Here is a 23,708-nt window from a genome sequence, read left to right on the forward strand (position 1 = left end):
GCTTTATTAATTATTTATTATCTAAAATGTGCATATATGTATATAAACCTCTCAGAGCCTGATAATTATTAATCAGTAATAATTAATTATGTGCCCGCTGGCCTCTATTATGACTTCATCACATACTTTTCTGATTTTTATTCATTAATGCATGATGTTCTGGAATACATTTTGGCTTATTTAATAGCCCTCTTCAGCCAGGTTTCATATATATATATTGACAACATTGTATAATTAAAATACATATAAAAGAATCTAATAAATTAAAATATAGAAATAAACTGAAATTTATATTTATCACTATATATCTTTCTCTCAACACTGGAGAATATTAATATTAATAAACTTGTCAAACCTGATATCGGTGCACTCTCCTACTGCTACACCACTGCTACAAATTAAATATCTCATTACTAACATTTTCGAACCACAACAATGGTTCTTCCTCAAGTAATTTTTGAATTTCCGATGGAATGCTGATCGTATAACAGTAACGAGATATTTAGTTTGTGGCAGTGGTGTAGAAGTAGGAGAGCGCGTCGGTAACAGGTTTGAAAAGTTTATTAATATTATCACTATATAATTAACTACATACAACATTATAATAATTATAAAAGATGTTCATACAAATTGATGTTAAATTGCCAAACACTGTAATCAGGGGTGGATCTACATAGGGACTAATAGGGGTTAAGCCCTGGACCTCAAAATGTCAAAGGCCCACAAAAGTTGAACTATCATCATAAATTTTTAATACTTTTTCATTAACAATGAACACTTATCATATATTGTATAGTAAAAAATAATTTATATTGATAGTATTAACTATCATTATTATTAATAATACTATATTATATTGTATTAACAAAAAATGGGGCCCCATTGGACCTCTAAGTCCTAGTCCCCGAAAAACCTAGATCTGCCCGACTGTAACCATACTTAAAATTTAATTTTATACTTCCACATATGCTGTTGTGTGTTTTTCAGTTCTCAATGGTGTTTTCATATTTGCATTTTAATTATAATACCATATTGTTGAAATATATATATAAACAGCTGAAGATGACTGTTACATAAAAATGCATTCTGGGACATCATGCATTAATGAATAAAAATTGGAAAGGTGCATGATGAGTCTAAACTCATAACAGAGGCCATTGGGCTTATAGTTATTTATTACCAATGGATAACAGAGTAGAAGTTTATATCAATCCAATAATTATATTAAAGCCAAATTATTTCTGGATTAAATTGGTAATGTTGCCTGATTTAATCTAGAAATCATTTGGCTTTAATTAAAATATACATGATGAACCAGTCAAAATGGAGTTAAAAATTATCTTAGTCAAAATCTAGAGAAAGATGCTTTCAATCCCAAGGCAGTAACTAGAATAGATTCTGCTTATTTTAAATGACCAACATTTGCCAAATATTGTATATTTATCAGTTTTTTATAGTTATTGTATATATAAAAAAATGACTAATCTTTGGAGAACTTGGATTTTTAAACATTTTGATCCTATATTACTTCACTAACCAAAACACCTGACATTAACTGGGAAAACTACTGGAGATTCTATTATTGGTTGAAATTTTGATATGGCTGGATAATGGCGTGTAATATACAATGCATGTAGATGGTTACAACATTGTTTTGATTTCAACATTCTGTAGAAGTTTTAAGAGTATACATACAGTATACAAAACCAAAATAGTCAGACTCGAGCCTAAACAGCCAGATTCATTTTGAGATATCTGGGTATTGACCCAGAGAGGGGGTTCAAATATGGGTCAATCTTCTCTTCATTTTCTAAATTATTTAATTTCTAATTGTTGAGCTACACTCTTGCATGAATTAATTGCCATTATAGTACAAATTCCAATGTTTAACAAATATTAAATGTTGGAATTTACTTTCAATGAATATTCATTACTTTCAATATAACTCAAGAAATAATCTGGCAATTTAGGATAAGTTTAATTCATGGTGCTAAACACTTGTAGTGCCCAGGCACTATACAATTTTTATTATTATTATTAATTTTATGTTTTTAGCATTACGCATGTCATGTCGGGTTTTTTTAATTTGTTTTGTTGTGCAATTCCGTTTTGTGTTATGGTATCGGTTCTTTGGATGGGTGTTGCCCGTCGTGGACATTGATTGGTCAGTGGCTTAGACCACGTGTCTGGTACGTCATGCCCAATGGTAGGAGATATAAAAGCAAGGAACTTTTGTAGAGGGGCACTTTTTTGTCTGGTTCCGTCTCCGAGCTGTTCGAGTGCGAGTTTCGAATGGATCGGTAGAATCCGAATATATCGAAGTCAAGACATCAAAATCTTATGAAGTGAGCATTAATAATGGATAAGGAAACTATAAGGAACTTATGTAAGACTTTATTTCCACTGTCATACATGATTTTCATAATATTTCGATAACCCATGTATAATGTATTTATCATTAGTTTATAAGAGTTACGTGTTCTGTCCTCCCATGATTCTTTTGTATCGAAAATTATCTGTAATTGTCTATTATTAAATGTTTATTGTTGGATATCAAAGAGTTTGTAAGGTCCTTATTTATTGTCTTGCATATCCTTACCCTCCAAGTTCTCCTAGCAGACTCAGGTCTACTGTAGGTGTTACACATCTTAAGAACTGTTTGATGGTGTTAATTTACTAAGAATAAACACATTTAATAAACTACATAAATGTTTTTCACATATACAGAAATGTCTTTTATAAAGTATTTAAAACAAGAAAATATTTAAAATCTCACATTTGAGTAGTTTATTAAATATGTTTATTCTTTGTAAATTAACACCATCAAACTGAGTTTCTTAAGTGATAGCAAAATAATGTTGGTATAAAGACAATCAAGATAATTGGTAAACAAATAGCAAACAAGTTGAAATGGAGGTAACCAGAGGCAAAATAGAAAGATGCACACCATTCTTGGCATATTACAAAAATATTCATTTTTGCCTAATTTTTTTATCTTTGTAAAAATGACTTTTATTAAAGTGTAAGATTTTGTTCTTATTTGAGAAAGAAAAAATCTATGTGTAATGCCTGAACATGTGCCCTTTGCATTATTCCAGGATTCAACCATCCAAAAATTGCCCAAATGAACCAAAATAGTCATCAAATTCCTGGTAATCATTCTTAAAATACTATTAATCACTGTTTAGAGAGAGATTTAGCAGTCCAAATGAAACGAAATCTGGTATAATGACATTTAAAATCAGTGGTTCTCAAACTGTTTTGATTCTAAGTGCCCTTGCTAAATGCCGATTTTCCCAAGGTACCCTATGTCAAATTCTAACAAGAACATTAAATTCTAACATTATAAAAATTTTATAACATTTAGCACAGCCCTTGTGAGAAAGCTGTGGCACACACTTTGGGAACCACTGTTTTAGACCAAAACTTACCATTATGACACTGCAAGCAACACAATTTAGTGTAAAAGACACTCTTCCTACACAGATACAGAGACCTTATCAATGTAGGGGATATTGGTCAATGTGGTTCCCATTGTAAAGGTATAAAATCTGAAAACAATGAATATTATGTTTGACAGCTGACCATAATTGATCCATTGTGATGCTTCTTACTTTGGCAGCCCTGTAATTTCTGTGCTGCCAAATTTGTGTCCAGGGTAAACCACACTTCTTTAATGTCCCCACAAATGAAACTTTTTTTTTCATTGCTTGTAACCCCTTAGTGATAAATTTGGTGCTAGTTTTTTTTAAATTTCTTCTGTATATTCTGAAATGCCACCTTGCCAAATTTGGTCTAGACCAGTAATTCCCAAACTTTTTTGAGCCCCTGCCTCATTGGTTCCATAAACTAATGCCCTTAGTTCCATATACCCAATATCCTCTAACTCATTTTCCCTTATGTGAGAAAGGCTTGGAAATATTTTTAGAAAAACTTTTCTATGAAACTGATATTTTGTGTCCTTACCACACATTGTTCTCCACATCTGGAAACCATTAAATGCAATGTTTCTTCTTACCTGTTTTATAAGAGGAAAGGGGAAGGTTGTCAGTGAACTCTAATCTTTGCCTATGGTCACCATTCACTACCCTGCCTCCAGCCCACTTGGTTCTTTTCATCCCCCTAGATTTACTCACTGCCCACAGGAGAGGCAGTAGCACCCACTTTGGAAACCACTGGACTAGAGTATCAAATATCTCTCTATACAGTGTTGAATAGGAGTACTTTAATTTTGATCACCTGCTATTATTTATTGTTTATTGTACTGATGGGAGACGGGAGGCCAAATAAACCTTGATCTAAAAGGTCCATTGTGCACTCCACTAGAAATTAGTTCAGGAATCTAATCTCTTTAAAAAGACAGTAGACTTATGAACGAAACCAGGGCAAAAAAAAACAAACCCAGAAGGAAAAGTCTACCTAAACAAAGATCTGCACATTCACAAATGAGACGTTGAGGAGTAAAGTTTCATTTGGCACAAATGTTTAAAAAGTAGCCAAAACCAGTCACAACACTGACCAAAATGTGAACTTGATTCCTGTCAAAAGACAAGAAATCTTTAGTTTGCCAGAGAGCAGACTAGGCAGAAATGTCTTGCTCTGCTTTAAACACAGAGTAGATCTCCAATGCTTGGGATGATTTGAAGTGGTCCAATCTTTGACAGCTCTAGAAAAAGTATATGAAACACCAAGAGCTGGTTCAGATGAAGTCTGCACAGAGGAATCTGAAGTTCCCTGTTTAGCTAATAAATTGGTACTTTACTTTGCCACCAATATTCTCATGACCTGGCCTTCACAAGAGAGAGATTATTATGGGTAGCCAACCCATTGAGGAAAAACATTACTTCAGCACTTGTTTGGGAATTGACAGGAATCAAGAACTTTTAAAGCAATCTGAAACAAGGAGAATATCAGAAATAAAGTAGATAGACTTATTAAAATGACCTCTGCAGAATAGTGTAAACACACCAAATAATAGCTAGCATCTCTGCTTGGTAGCTTTCCCATCATATTTCAAGTGGGACAAAAAGGCTCCTTACCAGACTCCACATAAATGTCAACATCCATGCTGCTATCAGTTTTGGATTCATCTGTAAACCAGACAATATCCTATGAACAGAAGGTTACTCTACCCTTTGCCAGTCAAGGTGAGTGAGAAAGGAGATCAGATAATGCTTGTCAAACATAAAGGTCATTTCTGTTGGAACCCATCAAAAAAAGGTCTTCCTTTATCATATTCCTCAGTAGAGTTAAATGTCCAACAGTACTTGGTCTAGAAATAAGTTGACCAATATACTTGAGCCTTTAATCTTTAATGAGCCCACCTCATCCAAGCCTGAGTGAACAGATGCAGAGAAGGAAGACCCAATAGAACCTTGGGAAATTTCCCTGGGCAAAGCAGAACAATATTGTCTGTACAACTTTGAGCATACAATTCAGAACCATTAAGGTCCTTCAGAAGATCAACCACAATGAGACACCACAAGAAGGGTGAAAGTACATCTTGAGGGCAGGCTCACACAATGGATGCTCTCACCGAAATAGCAAAAGCAGACTATCCCACCAGGGCCGGATTTACTAATCCAGGGGCCCTGGGCACAAATTCGGTGGGAGCCCCCCCTTTAAGAGTAGGCAAATTTGATGATTTAGAAAATTTACACAAAATACTAGATTTCAACTAGAAAGTTGTAAATTTTATTTAAAAATAAGGTTATGGTAAACATGCATATATTTTATTGTGTAAAACTAATTATTCTAATTTAATTGAAAAATATCTATGTAAAATTTTTTCCCGAAATTTTCCGATGTTCCATAGGTTTTTTTCCGGGTTTGGTTTTCTTTGCCTGTGGCCCTCATGATTAGGCCACACTAGGCTGTCGCAGTAAAAGGAAAAAAAAATTATGTTTAAACACAGTTTTGTGGAGGCCCTGGGCACCGGCCCCAAATGTCCTTATGTAAATCCGGCCCTGTATCCCACTATGACAATAAAATCACTATACCACAATGACATGACATAAAATCAATCCAGGAAACAAGAGCAGGACTAATGTCAAATTCAAGCACAGTATGTCTAATAGTCTCAAAAGACATCTTATCAAAAGCACCCTCAATATACAGAAATAATTGATACTATGCTATGCTTCTTGTCTAGTCTTTTTAATGACTTGTGAGCACTAAGATTGGCCTTGTGTGAATTACAGTACTTTAAAATTGTTAACCTCCTTTTAATTTTGTAGCAAATTAAAAAAGCTGATGAGGGACTCGGTCCGAAATGCATTCTGAAAATAAAATAGTGTTTTTCTAAGTCTAATTTGATGCCCTTTGGTGGTATAATAAGTTTAGCAGTAAAGTAAGGCCAATCTTAGTGCTCACAAGAAATAATAGTTAAGTAATTAAAGAAAATCATAAGATGATGATTGCCTAAGAATTTTTAGAATGACTGTCTTTTTATTTTTACAAAAATTTTGCCATCCGAGGGAACTTTGAAAATAAAGAAAATCAACTAATGCATTCTTGTTGACATCCAGGACTTTCTCAATTTGGAAAACTGAACTGTACAAGGTAGTCTCATATGATTTGCCAGGTTGATAGCAAACTGAAGGGAATGGAGAGGAAAGCTACTTAAACATCCCTCTGATGCCTATTAATTAGTATCTTCAATGTCTTTAACCTAAAAGATATTAGGCCCTAGGCCTAAAAGCCTTGTCTTCAAAATAAGATTTCTTAAGCTAGACACCAACCAAATGCCGAAAATTTATTGGGCTAGATATGGCTAAATACTAAATAAATTATGTAACCAATTTGGGACTAGTAGCTTATAGCATATCGGGTCTAGCAAAGTTGTTTATATAAGATTTCTTGTCAGGCTTAGTAATAAAAGTCCAGCGTTTCTGGTCTCTCGTCTCTCAGTAGCTGATTGATTAATCCAAATGATTAGCCAATCAGCAACCAGCTTGTGAGAGGTGAGAGATGAGAGACCAGAGACGGTGACCAGAATACGGCCCCAGATTAACAGGCTGCCAGGCCAAAGGCTCATAGCCTAACACTAAACAGGCTTAGCTGGTGACGAAGAATAGAAATTAAAATATCAGTTTAATGTTGTAGGTGAACTTGATGATATCATCAGGCTTAGCTGATTTAAAAGGATCAAATGTTTTAACAATCTTGGCAATAGAAACTACTGATCTAGTCAACCTTGAGGAATCCCTATTAGATTGGGATTCCTATCCTTCATTAATCAGCTGTTTATTGTGGGTCTGGCTTGATAAGAGACCTCTTAGGTGTAAAGAGCAATTTTTTTGCTCTTTCAATGTGGAAAGAGATGCAAAAACCAGATCATGTACTGTACAGCTTCAGATGCAATAAATTATGGCCCAGGAATATATACCAAATAGACCTACATGTACTGTACACTGCTTTATCTAGACTTCAAGGTCTGGGGAGATTTGGCTTAAATGGGGGTGGGGAGACAAGGGAAAATTTTTGTTTCATAAATGGTATAACATTGGTTCTCTAAAGCAGTGGTCACCAACCGGTGGTCTGTAGACCACTGATGGTCCATGATAAAATTTTGGTAGTCTATAGAGAAATTTGGACATTGATCAATTCAACGTTATGCAAAATATTACAAAAGAAATGCAAAATGTTTGGTTGCTTTTTCTTACTCATTGTTTTTTATTTGAATCTAAAATCAAACACTGAATGACTTATGAATAAATAATAATGTCAATAAATCAATAAATAATCAACAATAAATAATGATGTGAGTGCAATTGTCATCCTTTGTGAAAAAGAGCCAAGAATCCATAAACTTATTTCAAACAAGAAGCAACAATCTTCACACTAATTTGTTATAATTAAACAAGTAAATTTCATATTAAAATTTCCATTTTACTTTATTATGATCATTATTCTATAGACATTTGTATCATTTAAAGAAATTCGTAATAGTGGTTCACAGGATTCAAAATTGTGAGTTTAGTAGTTCATGAGGTCAGAAAGGTTGGCGACCACTGCTCTAAAGGACCTAACTGCTGCTGCAGATTCTATATAAAAGTTATATGAATGAGTTTATTAAAGATTGATAGACAATTCCACTAATACTTTATTTTAGGACCCATGTGACATTTTCAAGTTTTAATGTATAGCATACATTGAGGATAAAACTAACATTTATTTGATAAAGACAAATAAAAAGTTATGTAAACTCTGGCAACGATTCTTGCATCAAATTATGTTTTTATTGGCGGCTGAATATTCACACTATGTATGTCATATGCAATTTTTATAGCTTCAGCATCACTCAGTTTAGCAGAAAATTCTGTACTTATAAGCATCAGTTCATTTACTTTTATGAATGCTTGCTTTGACTTCTTTGGAAGGAAAAACTCCTCTCCTAAAATACTCTAGATAAAACAATGCCATACATCATATATGTATATGGCCAGGGCAGTTAGTGTTTGCCTATTTCTCTGGGAATTCAGGGTTGAATCAGGCATTGACAAGCATTAATGTAAGATGTCCACCAGTGGCTGAGTGGATAAAACCAATGATCAATAGTTTTATCTACTGGAAACAATTTGGTATTTTTTGACTGTACTTCGTGTGTTTAATATCTAAATAGGAGCCAGTTTCTCACAGAAATTCCCCTTGGCAATTCCTGTGAGAAACTGGCTCCCAGTAACTCCCAGGAATTTCTTCTCCTTGGCAGATTGCCCATGTTGCATGTCTTATCCATCAATCCACCCAATATGGACACCATCATGGCAGTCTACAACCCAAGTTATAATCAGCTATCATATTTTAAAAATAAAAGTTACAAACTGCACATCATGATAGCAGCTTATGGTTCAAATCAAACAGTACTTGTATTTTTTTCATTATTTTTCTTGGGTAAAATAAAACATACTAGAAATCAAGCATGGCAGAATACTTTTTATGAGAAAGTAGAAATTGAAGAATTGAGAAGAGTAGAGATTTCAAAAAATTCAAAAAGTGTTTCTAATACTTCTGCAAATTAAGTAGTTTATACTATCTGTTGTAATATAAGGAGCAACAAAACAAAATTTCACCTGAAGTGGACAAAAATAGTAGGAATTATAGAGAATTCACTTACACACACACACACACACACACACACACACACACACACACACAGATATATTATATATATATATATATATATATATATATATATATAATGAGTGAAGTGATAAGTCATTATTCATAGTGGCTAGGCATTATGAATAATGACTAAAATGGCTGCACAGCCTGATAAATATTGATTAATTTATTAAATTGACCAGCTACAATCCCTTTGGGAAATTTGATTTTCAAAAAGTTCACTATTTTCATTATTTGATTTTGTGAATTATTTCCAAGTGTTTTAAGAAAAACTTGCTATTATATGGTTTATTAATATAGGTATATTTATTACATTAAACTCTTTATCAATCAACACACACTATATATAGTAAATGATAAAATAGAATCATTATTGAATAAAGTTAATTTGGCAATTACTTTGCACATAGCATTCAAATTCAGTTTGTAAGTGAAATTTTCAAAATAATTTTGAAAATTATTTTGAAAATTTCACTTACAAACTGGAATATTTTTTAAAATACTTATTATTAACTGTGTTAATTAAACTAATGTTAACAAAAAGTAGTATTGGTATTATTAATAAAATTATATAATTTCGTCTTAAAAAATCAACTTAAAGGAAACGCTTGGAATGTCATTTTGGTTTATGATAAAAAAAAAATTTAAAAAATTTTTTTCGGATGATCACTCTTCAAAATATCATTATAATTACTTTGCCCGACAGATGATAGCAGTATTCATATTGACCAGTCAAGGTGATAAATTACGATAAAAAAACATTTAATACCTACAAATAACTATAGACCAGTTTTCCATAAAAGACCTCGCGGGAAACATTTCCCTCTCGGCAGATCGCCCAAGTGTCGCGTTGCCGTAATCGAATAGAACCAAACCTTATGGGCATTGTTTTTTATTATTGATTCTTCGCCATAAGAATAGTCTTTTATTTTCCGTATCCATCGTAGGTTGACGACTGGATGGCCGATGCAGTTACGTATAGAGTGTCTTTTGAAGGTCCCGGAAACCGGAAAATCGAAAAACCCGAGAAACTTTTCATATGCGGGCAGTCCTAGACGTCCATCAGTGCCGAATGGTGCTGAATACTGCCTTTTTTTTTTTTTTTTTTTTGTTGTTGTTGTTTTTAACTCTTTCCGCCCTGTGGGCACTAAGAGGGCTCTTTTAGCAAGCCCATTATGAGTTCGGCCAAGACCACAAAGGGGCGGCCGGGTGGTGAGGGACGGGCCCCGACATATCCGGACGGACCACCACCGAAAAATTCCTGTGGATTTTTCGACCCATCCGGATTTGATCCCGAATCCCAGAGCGGTAAGCTGCCACCTTGACCGATCGCCAATTGACTGGCTATGTGGAGTTTTTCGAATTTTCTTCATGTTAGTAACACCTAAATAGGAAACAGTTTCCCATAAAAAAAAACCTCCCAGGAGGCATTCTCCATTCGGCAAATCGCGTTGCCCTATAAAAAAAATTAGCAGTCTGTAAAAAACACAGTAAATCCGGATTAAATTATTAATATCAATTATTTCAAAGCTTTTCTATCAGATGATTTATCTCAGCAAGCAGTTTGAGTAGGTAAATAAAATGAATATTGAAAGATTACGCTGAAGCACTTCTGAATCCTAATATAAATATAATTTCGTCATTTTGACATTACATTAATTGATATATTTTTACAGTTGTTTTCAGATAGTTTCAGTTCCCAAATAGTATGAGTGAGCCGGATGGCCGAGCAGTTAAGGTGGCCGATATCGTTCTGGCGGGCCCGAGATCGAATCCAGACGGGTCAAAAAACCCCAAGAATTTTTCGGGGTTGACCCGTTAGAATGTCTTGGGCTACGTCGTTATTTATGGGCTTGCTAGAAAAGGCGTCTTAGTACCTGAAGAATGGAGAGTTAAAAAAAAATGAATGATATCACACGATGCCAGTTGATATTACGCATCGAGGACTTAATAATGTAAAAACGTTTTAAGATCATTTTACAAAAATTCATTTTATTTTCACTATTTAATGGAATAAATGATTACAGATGGCTTGCCTTTTTTAAATAATTTAATATCATTTCCTGTCAATTGACATTAATTCATGTCATTCGATATCTTTTACCATTGGGAAATAATTTTAAATAAGGAACAGACTAAAACTTTAGTTAACCTAACTTCATCGATTATAAAATTTGAAAATTATAATTATATTTTAATATCAAAAATTAGAAAAAAAATATTTATAAAAATTATGTAAAAGTTTTATAATCGAATGGTATAAAAACGTTATTTTTTTAAATTAAATTATTTCTCAATACGATTAAGCCAGAAAATTAACCTTGAAATATCAACCAATGATGTAGGAAATAAGAACTTTAGTAAAGAGTCCTTGAAACTGAATTTATTGCCGATTGGTTAGAAATGATTATTTTTGTTTGAAAGAGCCAATTAGAAATATCCTTACAATTTTTCCGTTGATATCACGTGTCTGGTAATCCTTCCGCCATTTTGGTTTCAAATTTGCCGGGATTGGAAGTGTAGATCGTCAGTACAAAAAGTATTTTTGTTTCGAGATTTGTCACTTTGTCTAATCAGTACTTAAGCATTTTAGTTTAGTACCACGTAGAAAAATATGAGCGATATCGATCCAAATAAAATGAAAGTAGTAGAATTACGAGCTGAATTAGCAGCCCGCAATTTGGATACTAAAGGTAACAAAGCAGTACTTGTGAAACGTTTGAAGATTGCACTCAACAAAGAAACTGGAAATTTGGATGCGAGTAAGTCCATTATACACATTAAATGATTTATAATATGTTATTTTAACGTTATAGGATTAAGTATTTGGTTTTATTATTTTTAAATGATTATTTTTAACCAAATTATTTTCGTTAGGCTTAGCGAGTATCCGCCATTAGATTTAAGCTAAAATTGTAAATATCTTTGTTAGGATATCGTTGCGAAATGTATTTTTCTTTAACTTTAGTAACGATTTACACACAAATAACGTAACAAACATATTAAAATCTAAAATTATAATATTTTTTTTATTTTAATTTTTACTCGGATTCGTTTTAATTATTGTTTCTGATAATTTATATATCAAACGTATTTATTTGTAATCGATAAGAGATTATGATTAAATTATTCTAAATAGTTTTTATTGTTATTTAATTTATAAAGAAGTTAATACAGTTAAAATTGTGAAAAAAAAATTCAGTAATATTAGCTGATTGTAAAATCAAAATTAATTTTTTAGAAATAATAATAATAATAATAATAATGTTTTTTATCTGTCTTGGAATATCATACAATAGTTTGTTTTTGTTTTAGATAATTATTATCAATTAGACATGAAACTGCAGTGAAAATAAAAAGTAATTTTCAAAAAATCTAAACCTAGCAAGAACTTAATATTTTTTGGCTTTTTGAAAGCCATCTTCAGGTTTCAGTAATATAGAATAATTAGAATACATTGGAAAAACCTTTTCAACTTACACTAAAAAGTAAAATGTTTGCTAAATAAATTTCTTGCTAAATTTAAAAGGATTTTTGAATATTGTATTTTATAATAATGTCTGTTGAAATGGATAATGGCTTGCTGAATGTACAGGCTTCTACCAGATCACCAAAGTTAAAAATGAAGACCCTAGTCAATAGGTCCACTGTGGCCGAGTGGTAAAACCACTGAATGCTGGTAGTTGCCAACAGACTTACCGTGTGGAGTTTTCTGGGTTTTCTTCACATTAATGATAACTAAATAGTGGCCAGTTTACCATGAAAGATCTTCCAGAAGGCATTTCTCCTTTGGAAGATTGCCTGTGTCATGTTGCCCTAATCTAATAAAACGAACCTGATCGACAGGACCAGATTGAGAGTTGAAGCCTCTGCATAATACTTTTAAGTATTTAAGTCTTGTAGCAAACATTCTTATTATTTATTGAATATTCTATGATTCTAAAAGAAAACTTTTGCTGTCTTTTAACAAGAAAACATTTTTATATGTTGGGGTGTTAAACTGGAGTCACACTTACAGGAAAAAAAAGTTCACTTAACCATAATGGCAATTTTCTGTTCTGTGAATTTGTGTTTCACACGTAAAATTGTGAAAGAAAAGAAAAACGAAATAAAAAAAATAACAACTTTATGTATTTTCTTAGCATAAGGTTGCCGTTGAGAACAAATTACACAGGAACACTTTTAGTGGAAAAAGGTTGGTTTATTGATAGGATAGGAGGATATGCATTTTGGGCTTAATGCCCCTCTTCAGCTGATCCTGAGATTATAGTGACTGTTAGGATAACACAACTCTTCAGAAGACATATGGAAAAAAAAGAGGAGAAAAACCATTATACACTTTTGAACAGTAAAAACATGTCCTGTAGTATAATTCCAGTGAAATGTACAAAAACCATAGACCAGATAGGAGAGGTTAAAAAGATGTGAGTATTCCCTGTATTGTTCACTGAATGTCTTCTCACAAGTTGTGTTATCCTAACAGTCACTATAATCTCAGGACTGAAGAAGGGCATTAAGCCTGAAATGCATATCTTATCCTATCAATAAAAGTGACCTTTTTCCACTAAAAGTGTTCCTGTGTGATTTGTTCTCAACGGCAACCTTATGCTAAGAAAATGCATATAGTAAAGAGAACAGCAAGCAATCAAAAAATAAACTTCTTCACCATCTAATGTCAGTTCACATTACTAGCAACACTAAATCTACATTCATTCCGGCACCTGCCATTTCAAGCTAAATATGGTTCTTGGTTACCTTTAACTTCTTTCTTTTTGAATTTCATGATTTTGAAGCAATGATGCAACTATCAACACATGTCTAAATGGCCACTGGGCAGCTCACGTGGTTTCTCGTTTTCAGCACAGTAGCAACACCAGCGATGTTGTAAACGTGTCATCACTTCCACCGATCTGATTGGTCAATATCTACATTTTCACAGCCAGAAAAAATTTTCCACTGAGCACCTCTTGAGTTGATTTTCCAGAAATTTTACGCATGAGAGAGACAAAATTTTTCTGGATTTGGCTTTCAGTAGTGTTTTTCTGTAAGTGTGACTCCAGCCTTAGCCCCATCATATAAATCCCTCAACTCACTACCTGGATGACCAATAATTCTGCCTATAAGCCTGGTACTCAGTGCGGAAATGGACAATGGAAGTTGTTGATGGAATGGCAAAATGATATCACTTTTGCTGTTGAAGCTGATGGAATATGAAGTTGAAAATTTTGAATTTTTGTCATCAGAATGGTAAAAATTAGACCAATAGGAAGGTTGTTTATCAATGTCATCATGGGATGATAACATTTGAACTATGTTGGTCGGCACAACTAAAAAGATTTATTTATACTCTGTTAATATATTTCATTTATATGTTATGTTACTATCTAATTTAAATATTAAATTAATATCAAATAGATGTACTTACTGCATAAAGTATTGGGAATGCTGTAATTGCAATTTGGATATGAAAGTACAGTAGAGCATCAATTATCCGACCCCCGATTAACCGTCACATCGGTTAACCGACTGCATTCTAGTCAGCAAATTCAAATGTCCACTAGTGATGTGGTGCTACAATTTTTGGCTATGTCTTGGGTACTTTAATATTATTTTTGTTAAATTTTTGCATGTTTTAGCTGGGAACACTGGCTCGACCATGAAAGGGAGGCCAGTATTTAAACCAGGCTTAATTTTCTCTTTTTTCTTTATTTCTGTATTTATTTTGCACAAAATAAAGAAATAATTTAACAATGATTATTATTTAAAAAAAAAAAATTGTTAGGCTTAACATCAATGAAAATTCAACGTGAAGTAGGTTAATAGCGATATACTAATATGCTTATTACATGGGATATACTAATATACTAATACACTAATAATGTATTTTTTCATACTTTTCGGTTATTTGTTTTTTCAGTTATCCGATCAACCTGTCCCCAATTGAGTCGGATAATTAATGCTCTACTGTATTAGATATTCCATTTTGAAATATTTTTCTTATCTAAATTTTTTGCTTTTATGTGGTTTTTTTGTGGTAAGATCATAAGCAAACTTAATTGATGTAACAAAGCAATCCCAGTCAGTACCATTTTCGACTAGTGATAGCTGTTTACATTTATGGCTGGCAGATGGCACACATTTCAGTTCTAGGGTAATTTCTGCATATGAATACATGTGATGAGGAAAAAAGGAACGGCAAATTTTAGCTTACCATTTCTGTCATCTGTTTCCACATGAGTATCAGGATATATTCTGGTCCTATCTTTTGACCTGTTCAGCATGGGTATCCCTGTTGGTAGCAGAGCTGTCACTGACAGTTCACAGGGTCTAGAAGAGTGCACAAGCCTCTAGGTGGAAATCTTAGATCAGGTATTTGAGAGGAGTGTGTGATGTAACAAGGAGAAACTATGTGAGAAATGAACAAGTTGTCGGAATGAAGTGACGACTAATACTTGACTTCATGCATTCCTTGTCAACATTATAACACTAGAATAAGTTGTCTGATCTTGATGAAATTTTCTCGGATGACTTATCATCACTCAAGGATGAACTGATTAAAATTTCAACTCTCAAAATGATCCATTTTTGTAGAACTGGAGATAGGGGTCAAAATGAAGATTATGTTTTTCTTCAGTATGGATCATTTTTAAGAGTTTAAATTTTAATCTGTTCATCCTTCACTGATGATGAGTTGTCCTAGAAAATTTCATCAAGATCGGACAACTCATTCTAGAGTTATAATGTTGACAAGGAATGCACGAAGTCAAGTGTTAGTTGCTTCCTGCACACACGTGTAGAAGTGTCATCTAGTGGTCGGAAAATATGACAAGCATTAAAACGGTAATTTTAAAAGGTAAATGTTATCGTTAACTAGATACACAACAACAAATATAAAGAATCTTTATAGAATAATAAGTTTAAAAAAGTTTTCTTTTTTAAAACGTGGAGCAGCAGTGATCAATATTGATGGCTTTACGACCTATTCTCTTCGTCTTCCTATCGTTAGTATGAAATTTTGATCTCTAAATGGAGAAGCTGCACAGAGATTTCAGATTGAGATGAAGTTGCTCAAATTCATCATCGATGAAATGTCAATGATTGGTGCAAGAATGCTTTACATGATCGAGAGAAGATTGAGGGAGATAAACCCTGAGAAAGATGAGCCATTTGGTGATTTTCGTCAGCTTCCTGTTAAAGATACTCCTCTCTCCTCTAGTATTTTTTACAATGTAATGTCCCAACAAGGTAGGGACCTGGTTGGGACGTTACATTACATTTGCATTTGATTCTTTTGAGAAGTTCATTGAACTTAGTAATTCTCATAGATAAAATAGTGCAGATAGTTCCTTCACAGATGTCTTACAACATCTAGCTTCAGGTGATTTCTCTAATACAGATCTGAACATTCTGACGACAAGAAATTGAGCCTATTTATCCAGAGATGAACTTGATCAGTTCCAAATGGCTATATCCAACAAATGAGCGAGTTAAACAAAGCAACGAAGACTACTTGCAGTCAACTGGGTACCCTGTTGCTTATATAGCATCTGAAAACACTCCAGATATTGCCCTGCCTTTGTCCAAAGATGACTCAGCTCTTGGTCTCTCCAAGTATTTGAATCTCAGTTAATGCCAGAATCATGCTGAGAGTCAACTTATGGATGCAAGGTCTGGTCAGTGGTTCACTAGGAACTATATGCTATGTTATATGCGCTCCTAATGCTCGCCTTCCAGCTCCTCTTCTGTTTATTTTAGTGGAATTCATCAGTGGAGAGGTTTCAGAGACCTTTCATCTATGATAATCTGTTTCCAATAATCTCCATAACACGCTCTTCGAACGATGGCAGTATATTGCGATCTCGTAGACAGTTTCCCCTTACCTTAGCATACTCGATGACTATACATAAATCACAAGGATTAACTCTTCCAAAAATCAAAATAGCTGTCTCTTTTTTCCCTATATCTATCGGTCTTACCTATGTTACATTGAGTCGAGTGAAAAAAATAACTGACTCAGTATTTTTAAAGAGTTACAATAAAGATCGCTATGAGTCAATTTGTAAGTCCAAGGCCCATAGTGATAGACAGAATTTTGTGAGACGTTGGCATGGCAATTAATTAATGGCTTATTCTGACCCTATATTTGTATCTTTAAATGATCCAATAGAAATCAAATATATTGTTGAGAACGAATGATTCTTTCTCTCTTTTTTCCCTCATAATCTAGAAAATAAAGATGCGAGCAGCTTCGCTTCGACTACATGCTGATACAGCGTGACTTAACTAGTTATTTAAAGACAAAATCTGACTTTTTGTGGACTCCTTTTACCTTTGGGCCCTATATAGTTTATATTTTTCTAATTTTAGTCCAGTCCTGTTGGGCAGTACTTGAGTCTGAGACATGAACTTGCCAAATGTTGCAGCCACTGAGAATCAGGACTGCTTATAACTGAAATATAACATACTAAGTAGTGGAATGATATGTTTACTATATATAGGAAATACTCATTAATTATATATATCACACTAACCTTATGAAGCTTTGCAAATATTTTTAACATACCATGAACATTTTTGGTCCATCTTAGGACCTTCTTCAGAATTGCACTGAAAAAGATTTTCTCTAATAGAACTCCTAAGGTGGACACTTCGGTCCACCTTAGGAGTTCTATTAGAGAGGACCTTTTTCGGTGCGACCTGCTCTATTCCATTCCCCACTCATTACAGGTACTCCTCATTTTACCACAGAGTTCTGTTCCAACGACTACGTCGTTAAGCGAATTGGTTGATAAGCAAAGAGCTTGCGTTGGGAATATAGGATCGTTGAAAATTATACAAATTATGCAATAAACTTCGAATTTATTCATAAAAATACTATTATAGTATGCTATTAGCCTATTATAAGACTATTATAGTACACTTAGTGCTCATGTCACCATCCGCCACTGACCGACACTCAAGCTGAGAAAGGGGATTCCCTGAATTGCAGGTCAAAACTCGACTGGTCATAAGTGCGAGTGGTTGTTAAGCATATAGGTTGTAAAGTGAAGAGTACCTGTAATTCTTTCTTGGATATTTCAAAATCCATTAATTTGTAACTGTACTATTTGTCTCAGCTAGGAATATTGAGATTTACATGTTAAGGAATTCAGTTAGTTCAAAATATGGCTACTTTGAAACTCAAAGTGGAAATTCTTTCCAAACTGTGACATGCATATGTTAACTTGTTTGTTTAGATTAAAGTGCCTCTGTACTACAACAGAACAATAGACCAAGAACAATTCTAATCTGGTCAACATGGCATTGCTTTTACAGTAACACATTTTTAGCTATCACCTTACCCATGGAATACCCTTTTTTCTCTTATCTCACAATACAACTTTTTCAGAGTAAGATGGGCTACAAGTAGCAGATTGAGCATTTGTAAGGCTCTATGTTACTAAATTTGAGTGACTTACTACTTCCTGGACTACTTTAAAAAGTAAATAGGGCTATATTTTGATGAATTCTGCTTTACTTTTCATAAAACCAATTGGCAACCTGTCAGGTTCTCACTGGACATATTCTGTTTACCTGCAGTTTATTTATATTATTATTACAGTAATTATTATTAAATAACAAAAATAGTTTTCTGTATATAGTTATATTCTGTTTGCTTAATAAAGTGCATCTGCATTTTATTAAGCAAACAGCATTTGGTATGTTGTGTAGAAATATGTAAATCTCAGATAATTTGAAACTGCAATTATTTCATCCCTTGAATTTCAAACTAAGGAGGATTTCCTGTATATAAATTTCCATCTTTAGTTTTGTTTGTTAAATACAGAAGAATGGTGAAAAGTTATGATGTCGTTGAAATCACATGACTTATCAAAAACCAACTTTTAATGTAAATTACTGGATTTAGTAGGATTTTAAGCAAACACGTATTGCATAAGAGATTTTTTGATGTTAATCTTGTTGACAAGAAGAAAAATTTCAGCTATACAATTTTTTATAATGCAAAAATATTAGCTTATCTCAGCCAACAAATTAGATATTGCAAAAATAAAAAAAGTTTATTTGAAAAATATCTGTGGCAAAAATAATTTTAAGAATAGTTTTCAATATTATATAGTTTGGCTGAACCACAACAGATCAAAAATTCTTCATATTTTTAATAAAATCTACATAACATGGAAACTTTAGGGTTGTAAAATCAGATAGATCACAAAAATGTATTGGGTTGTTCGGAAAGTTCGTAGCGATTTTTGATAGCCGACAGTTGAGACACCTATTGACGCAAAAATGATTAGAATTGTACAAACCAATGAATATTACGATAAATGACCTTGAGACGCGTCCGTTACAAAAAAACCGTTAAGATTATTCAAATAGCGTTTAATTTGGCTCATTGCAAAAATGGATGCGAACAACGTGCATTATCGACACTTGTTTCTTTTCTTTTTTCGTAAACGCAAAAATGCTGTACAAACAGCAAAAAAGATATGTGATGTTTATGGTGGGAGTGCTGTATCAGAATCAACTGTTCGAAAGTGGTTTGCAAAATTTAAAACGGGTAATTTCAGCCTTGAAGATGCTCCTCGCTCAGGAAGACCTCCTGTTATTGAAGAGGACCAAATCAAAGCATTATTGGATGAAAACCCTCATTACACAACTCGAGAGATTGCAGGCATAGTGAAGTCATCAAACAGTACTGTATTTCAACATCTAAAGAAGCTCGGATACGTGAATCGTTATGACATTTGGATACCTCACGACTTAACGGAAAAAAACTTACTGGATCGCATCTCCATTTGTGATTCTCTTGAAAGACGAAATGAAAATGACCCTTTTCTGAAGCGTTTAGTGACAGGTGATGAAAAGTGGATCATTTATAACAACATCAGCCGAAAACGATCGTGGGGTAAGAAAAATGAATCACCATTAAAAACTCCAAAGGCCGGTCTTCATCCAAAGAAGGTCGTGCTCACTGTCTGGTGGGATTGGAAAGGAATCCTGTACTACGAGCTGCTTCCACAGAATCAAACAATTGATTCTGATAAGTATTGTTCCCAATTGGATAAGCTGAACATGGCAATTAAAGAAAAACGTCCGGAACTGGCCAATAGAAAAGGCATTGTGTTTCACCAAGATAATACCAGACCTCACACGTCTTTACAAACACGCCAAAAATTATTGGAACTAAGCTGGGATGTTTTACCCCACCCCCCTTACTCACCCGACCTTGCCCCGTCGGACTACCATTTGTTCCGTTCTCTACAAAATTCCCTTCATGATAAAAACTTTGATACTTTGGAAGCTTGCAAAAACCACGTGGATCAGTTTTTCGCGGAAAAAACTGGAAAGTTCTACGAAGAGGGTATCATGAAGCTGCCCCATAGATGGCAACACGTCATTAAAAACAATGGCGCATACATAATGGAATAAAAGTATATTTTTAGTATTATCATAAAACATAAGTCATAAAACAGTTGGGTGCCAATGACTGTGAAAGGGAAAAAGTTCTATACTTAGAAACTTTGAAAGAAGGGATTTTGCCTGTTCTGTCTGTGGGCAGGCTGCTATATAAACATCGAAAGGGGGCTGTATGTGGCCCCCAGGCTGCAGGTTGTGCATTCCTGATTTTATTTTTTCATGTAAATTTTCATGAACAAACATTTTCAACCTAAACAGATTGCTTCAGGCTTCCAATCTTTCATTCTATTTTGGAATTTGATGTAGAATGCTATAAATTTTAAACCTCAGAATGCAGTTCAGAATCATGTTCAATTTCTTTTAGCATAAGTGCCTCAAATATTCCAAATCGATGTTACATGTATTTGCAAATTTAAATATGTTTTATAAATCAGTGTGTCTTACACATCTCACAATTAATGAGATCTGCAATCTTCTGTTTTTGTTTGGATTGTCATAAAATGTTTGCCAAGCACTTGAAATTTCCCCTTCTTTAAAATTAATACATTCCCTTCTCCATCTTGCTTTGTAAATTTCTAGGTCTTTCAGTGTTTTAGCCTGCTCAATTTGAATAGTACATCTAAGACTAGTTTATTCAAAGTTAGGTTTCATGTCTGTATCAGAGGCACATATGAATGGACAGAGTGGTGGTTTGTTTCTTCTTTTCAATATTGTACTTGTGCTCTCCAATTCTATTCTATATTCTGTTTGAATGTTCAATGACCTAAAGCCAAATGATTGCCAGATTATATTGGGTTATATTAATGTTGCTATTAATAAATAAAAATGCTAAGTAATTTGGCCTAGAGATAGACATTAGGTGCTGTTTCTTGATAAATTTAATAATTATAATTAAATGAATAACAGTATGAATACAGTATAAACATCCATAAACCTTCTAAATTAATTTAGAAGGTTCATGGATGTTTAGACTGTATTTGTATATACACACCATGCCTGGGTAAAGCAATAGCAGGTGGAGAGCCATAGTAGAATTATAGGCTGTGGGTGCTGGGCCATCCCTAATCGGTTCCATGAGTAATCAATATGGTTGTATCTAAATGGATGGTTCTGGAAGCAAACATTGGACGGAGGTTTAGGTAGTGTAATTGGCAAGGAGTTGTGGTTCAAGTCCCACTTTGGACCAATATTCCTTTCTTCCAGAACCTTTTAAATTATTAAAATATTAATTTAATTATAATTATTAAATTTATCAAGAGATGCTACCTAATGCCTACCTCTAGGCCAAATTACTTGGCATTTAATTATTAATAGTAGCAGTAATATAGCCCAATATAATCCAGCAATTATTTGGCTTTAATCAAATAACCAAGTTTATGGATGTTTACATTTAATGAAGACCTATAAACTTCAGTTGAAAACATTCTTGTTCATTAAAATTGTTGCTGGAGTATATGTTAGATGCAAAATTTATTTCTGATATTCCTTCCAGTTGCTAGAACAGTTAGACCAAAGCGGTCATTTTGACCCATTTTGGGTTTTGAATGATATCGATATACAGTAGAGCATCGATTATCTGACCCTTGATTAACCGACTTATCGGTTAACTGACCGCATTCTAGTCGGCAAATTCAAATGTCTGCTAGTGATGTGGCGCTACAATATTTGGTTATGTCTTGGGTACTTTAATATTATTTTTGTTAAATTTTTGCATGTTTTAGCTGGCAGCACTGGCTCTGGCTCGACCATGAAAGGGAGGCTAGTATTTAAACCAGGCCTAATACACTATACTAATAATGTATTTTTTCATACTTTTCAGTTATCTGACCAACCCCAGTCCCCAATTAAGTCGGATAATCGATGCTCTACTGTAGTAGTGATTATCAGGAGGAACTTGAAATTTTTTGATGTTTTCTAGCTTTTTATGGACAAGATGTGCATGAACAAAAAATATTAATAAAATTGCCATGGGTCATTTTTACCCACGATTTCTTCCTATGTTGACTGCCTGGGACTGAGTGGGAATCCTCTAAACATAGTATAGAATCTAACCATGTAACCATCTACTATGTTTAGAGGATTCTCACTCATTACATGCTGTGGTCTGAGAGTTATTGCTCTGTGTTTTGATTTTGTTTTCAGTTATATTTATACTGTATTTCTGTTGCATTGTTCATGACCATTTGTATAATATGTTGTCTATACTAAATGCCTTCCAAGATATCAATTACAACAAATCTGGTCAGAGTGCTGACAAGATATCAATAATGATTTGGTAAAAGCTTATTCCAGAAGTTGGCCTGTACTTGTTTTCTAAAACATGTTTGATTGTGGCGATCAATGTATGGATACTGTACAAAGTCAACAGGACCAAAAATTATGAGAAGGGACTTCACTCTTCAGTTGAACAACTGCAGAAAAAGTACTGAATACAAACACCTTGCAGGCCAGCAGCAGCTACCCATGCCAATGTATTGTCATTGACAATAGGTGCAGCGTGAAAAACAAAACATCGTTACTGATTCAAATGCAAAAACAAAATCAGTTATGTCATGTATTGTGTATAAGAATATAAATGTGTTGAACATTCACGAGAAGCATCAAAGAGTAAGTTACTTGTGTGAGTTGCCACAGTGAATGTGAAACAATGAGTTTACTGTTAAGTATAATTCATGTAATTTTTATGGGTAAATTAGCTGCCTTTCCAAGTTTTAGAAATGTTGATGGCTATGCTTTTCTCGGATTTTAAACAAAAAAAGATAATTATTTATTTTGAATAAAATAAGTTCTGAAAATCAGTTTTTCTTATATGGGTCAGAATGATCCACAAAGGTATGAATAATTTCTGGTCTTATAATGCAACGGTGGGCAACCCACAGGCCAGTTACGGCCCGCGTAAAGTTTCTATTCGGCCCGCGAGATCTTTAGAAGAATTATAAATAAATATTTTTCGATGTAATTCGCCTAGTTTAAATTGAATATTAATCTCTTAAGCATTGTTCCCGAATATTTTCGTGTCTGCATCGGAACTTTTTTGATACTAGATGTCGCTGTGCGTCATAATTTTTATATTAAAACGAACTTTTAAAATATAACTTTTTTTGTTTTTATATTTTTCAATATATCTATTTTGTTTGTGCAACATAAAAAATAATTTTTAAGGACAC

General features: G+C 33.6%; 1 protein-coding gene across 1 annotated transcript in view; it reads left to right on the forward strand.

Annotated features, from left to right (window-relative positions):
* Window positions 1-11,590: 11,590 nt before the first annotated feature.
* Window positions 11,591-23,708, forward strand: part of LOC136978674 (heterogeneous nuclear ribonucleoprotein U-like protein 1) — a 100,955-nt gene continuing 88,837 nt past the window's right edge. The window contains exon 1 of the mRNA XM_067274417.1: window positions 11,591-11,885. Coding sequence (XP_067130518.1) covers window positions 11,738-11,885 — 148 coding nt within the window. The 5' untranslated portion in view covers window positions 11,591-11,737. The remainder of the gene's footprint in view (window positions 11,886-23,708) is intronic.

The sequence above is a fragment of the Centruroides vittatus genome, unplaced genomic scaffold (assembly GCF_030686945.1).
Source record: "Centruroides vittatus isolate TY-2023 unplaced genomic scaffold, ASM3068694v2 contig_549, whole genome shotgun sequence".
Lineage (NCBI taxonomy): Eukaryota > Metazoa > Arthropoda > Arachnida > Scorpiones > Buthidae > Centruroides > Centruroides vittatus.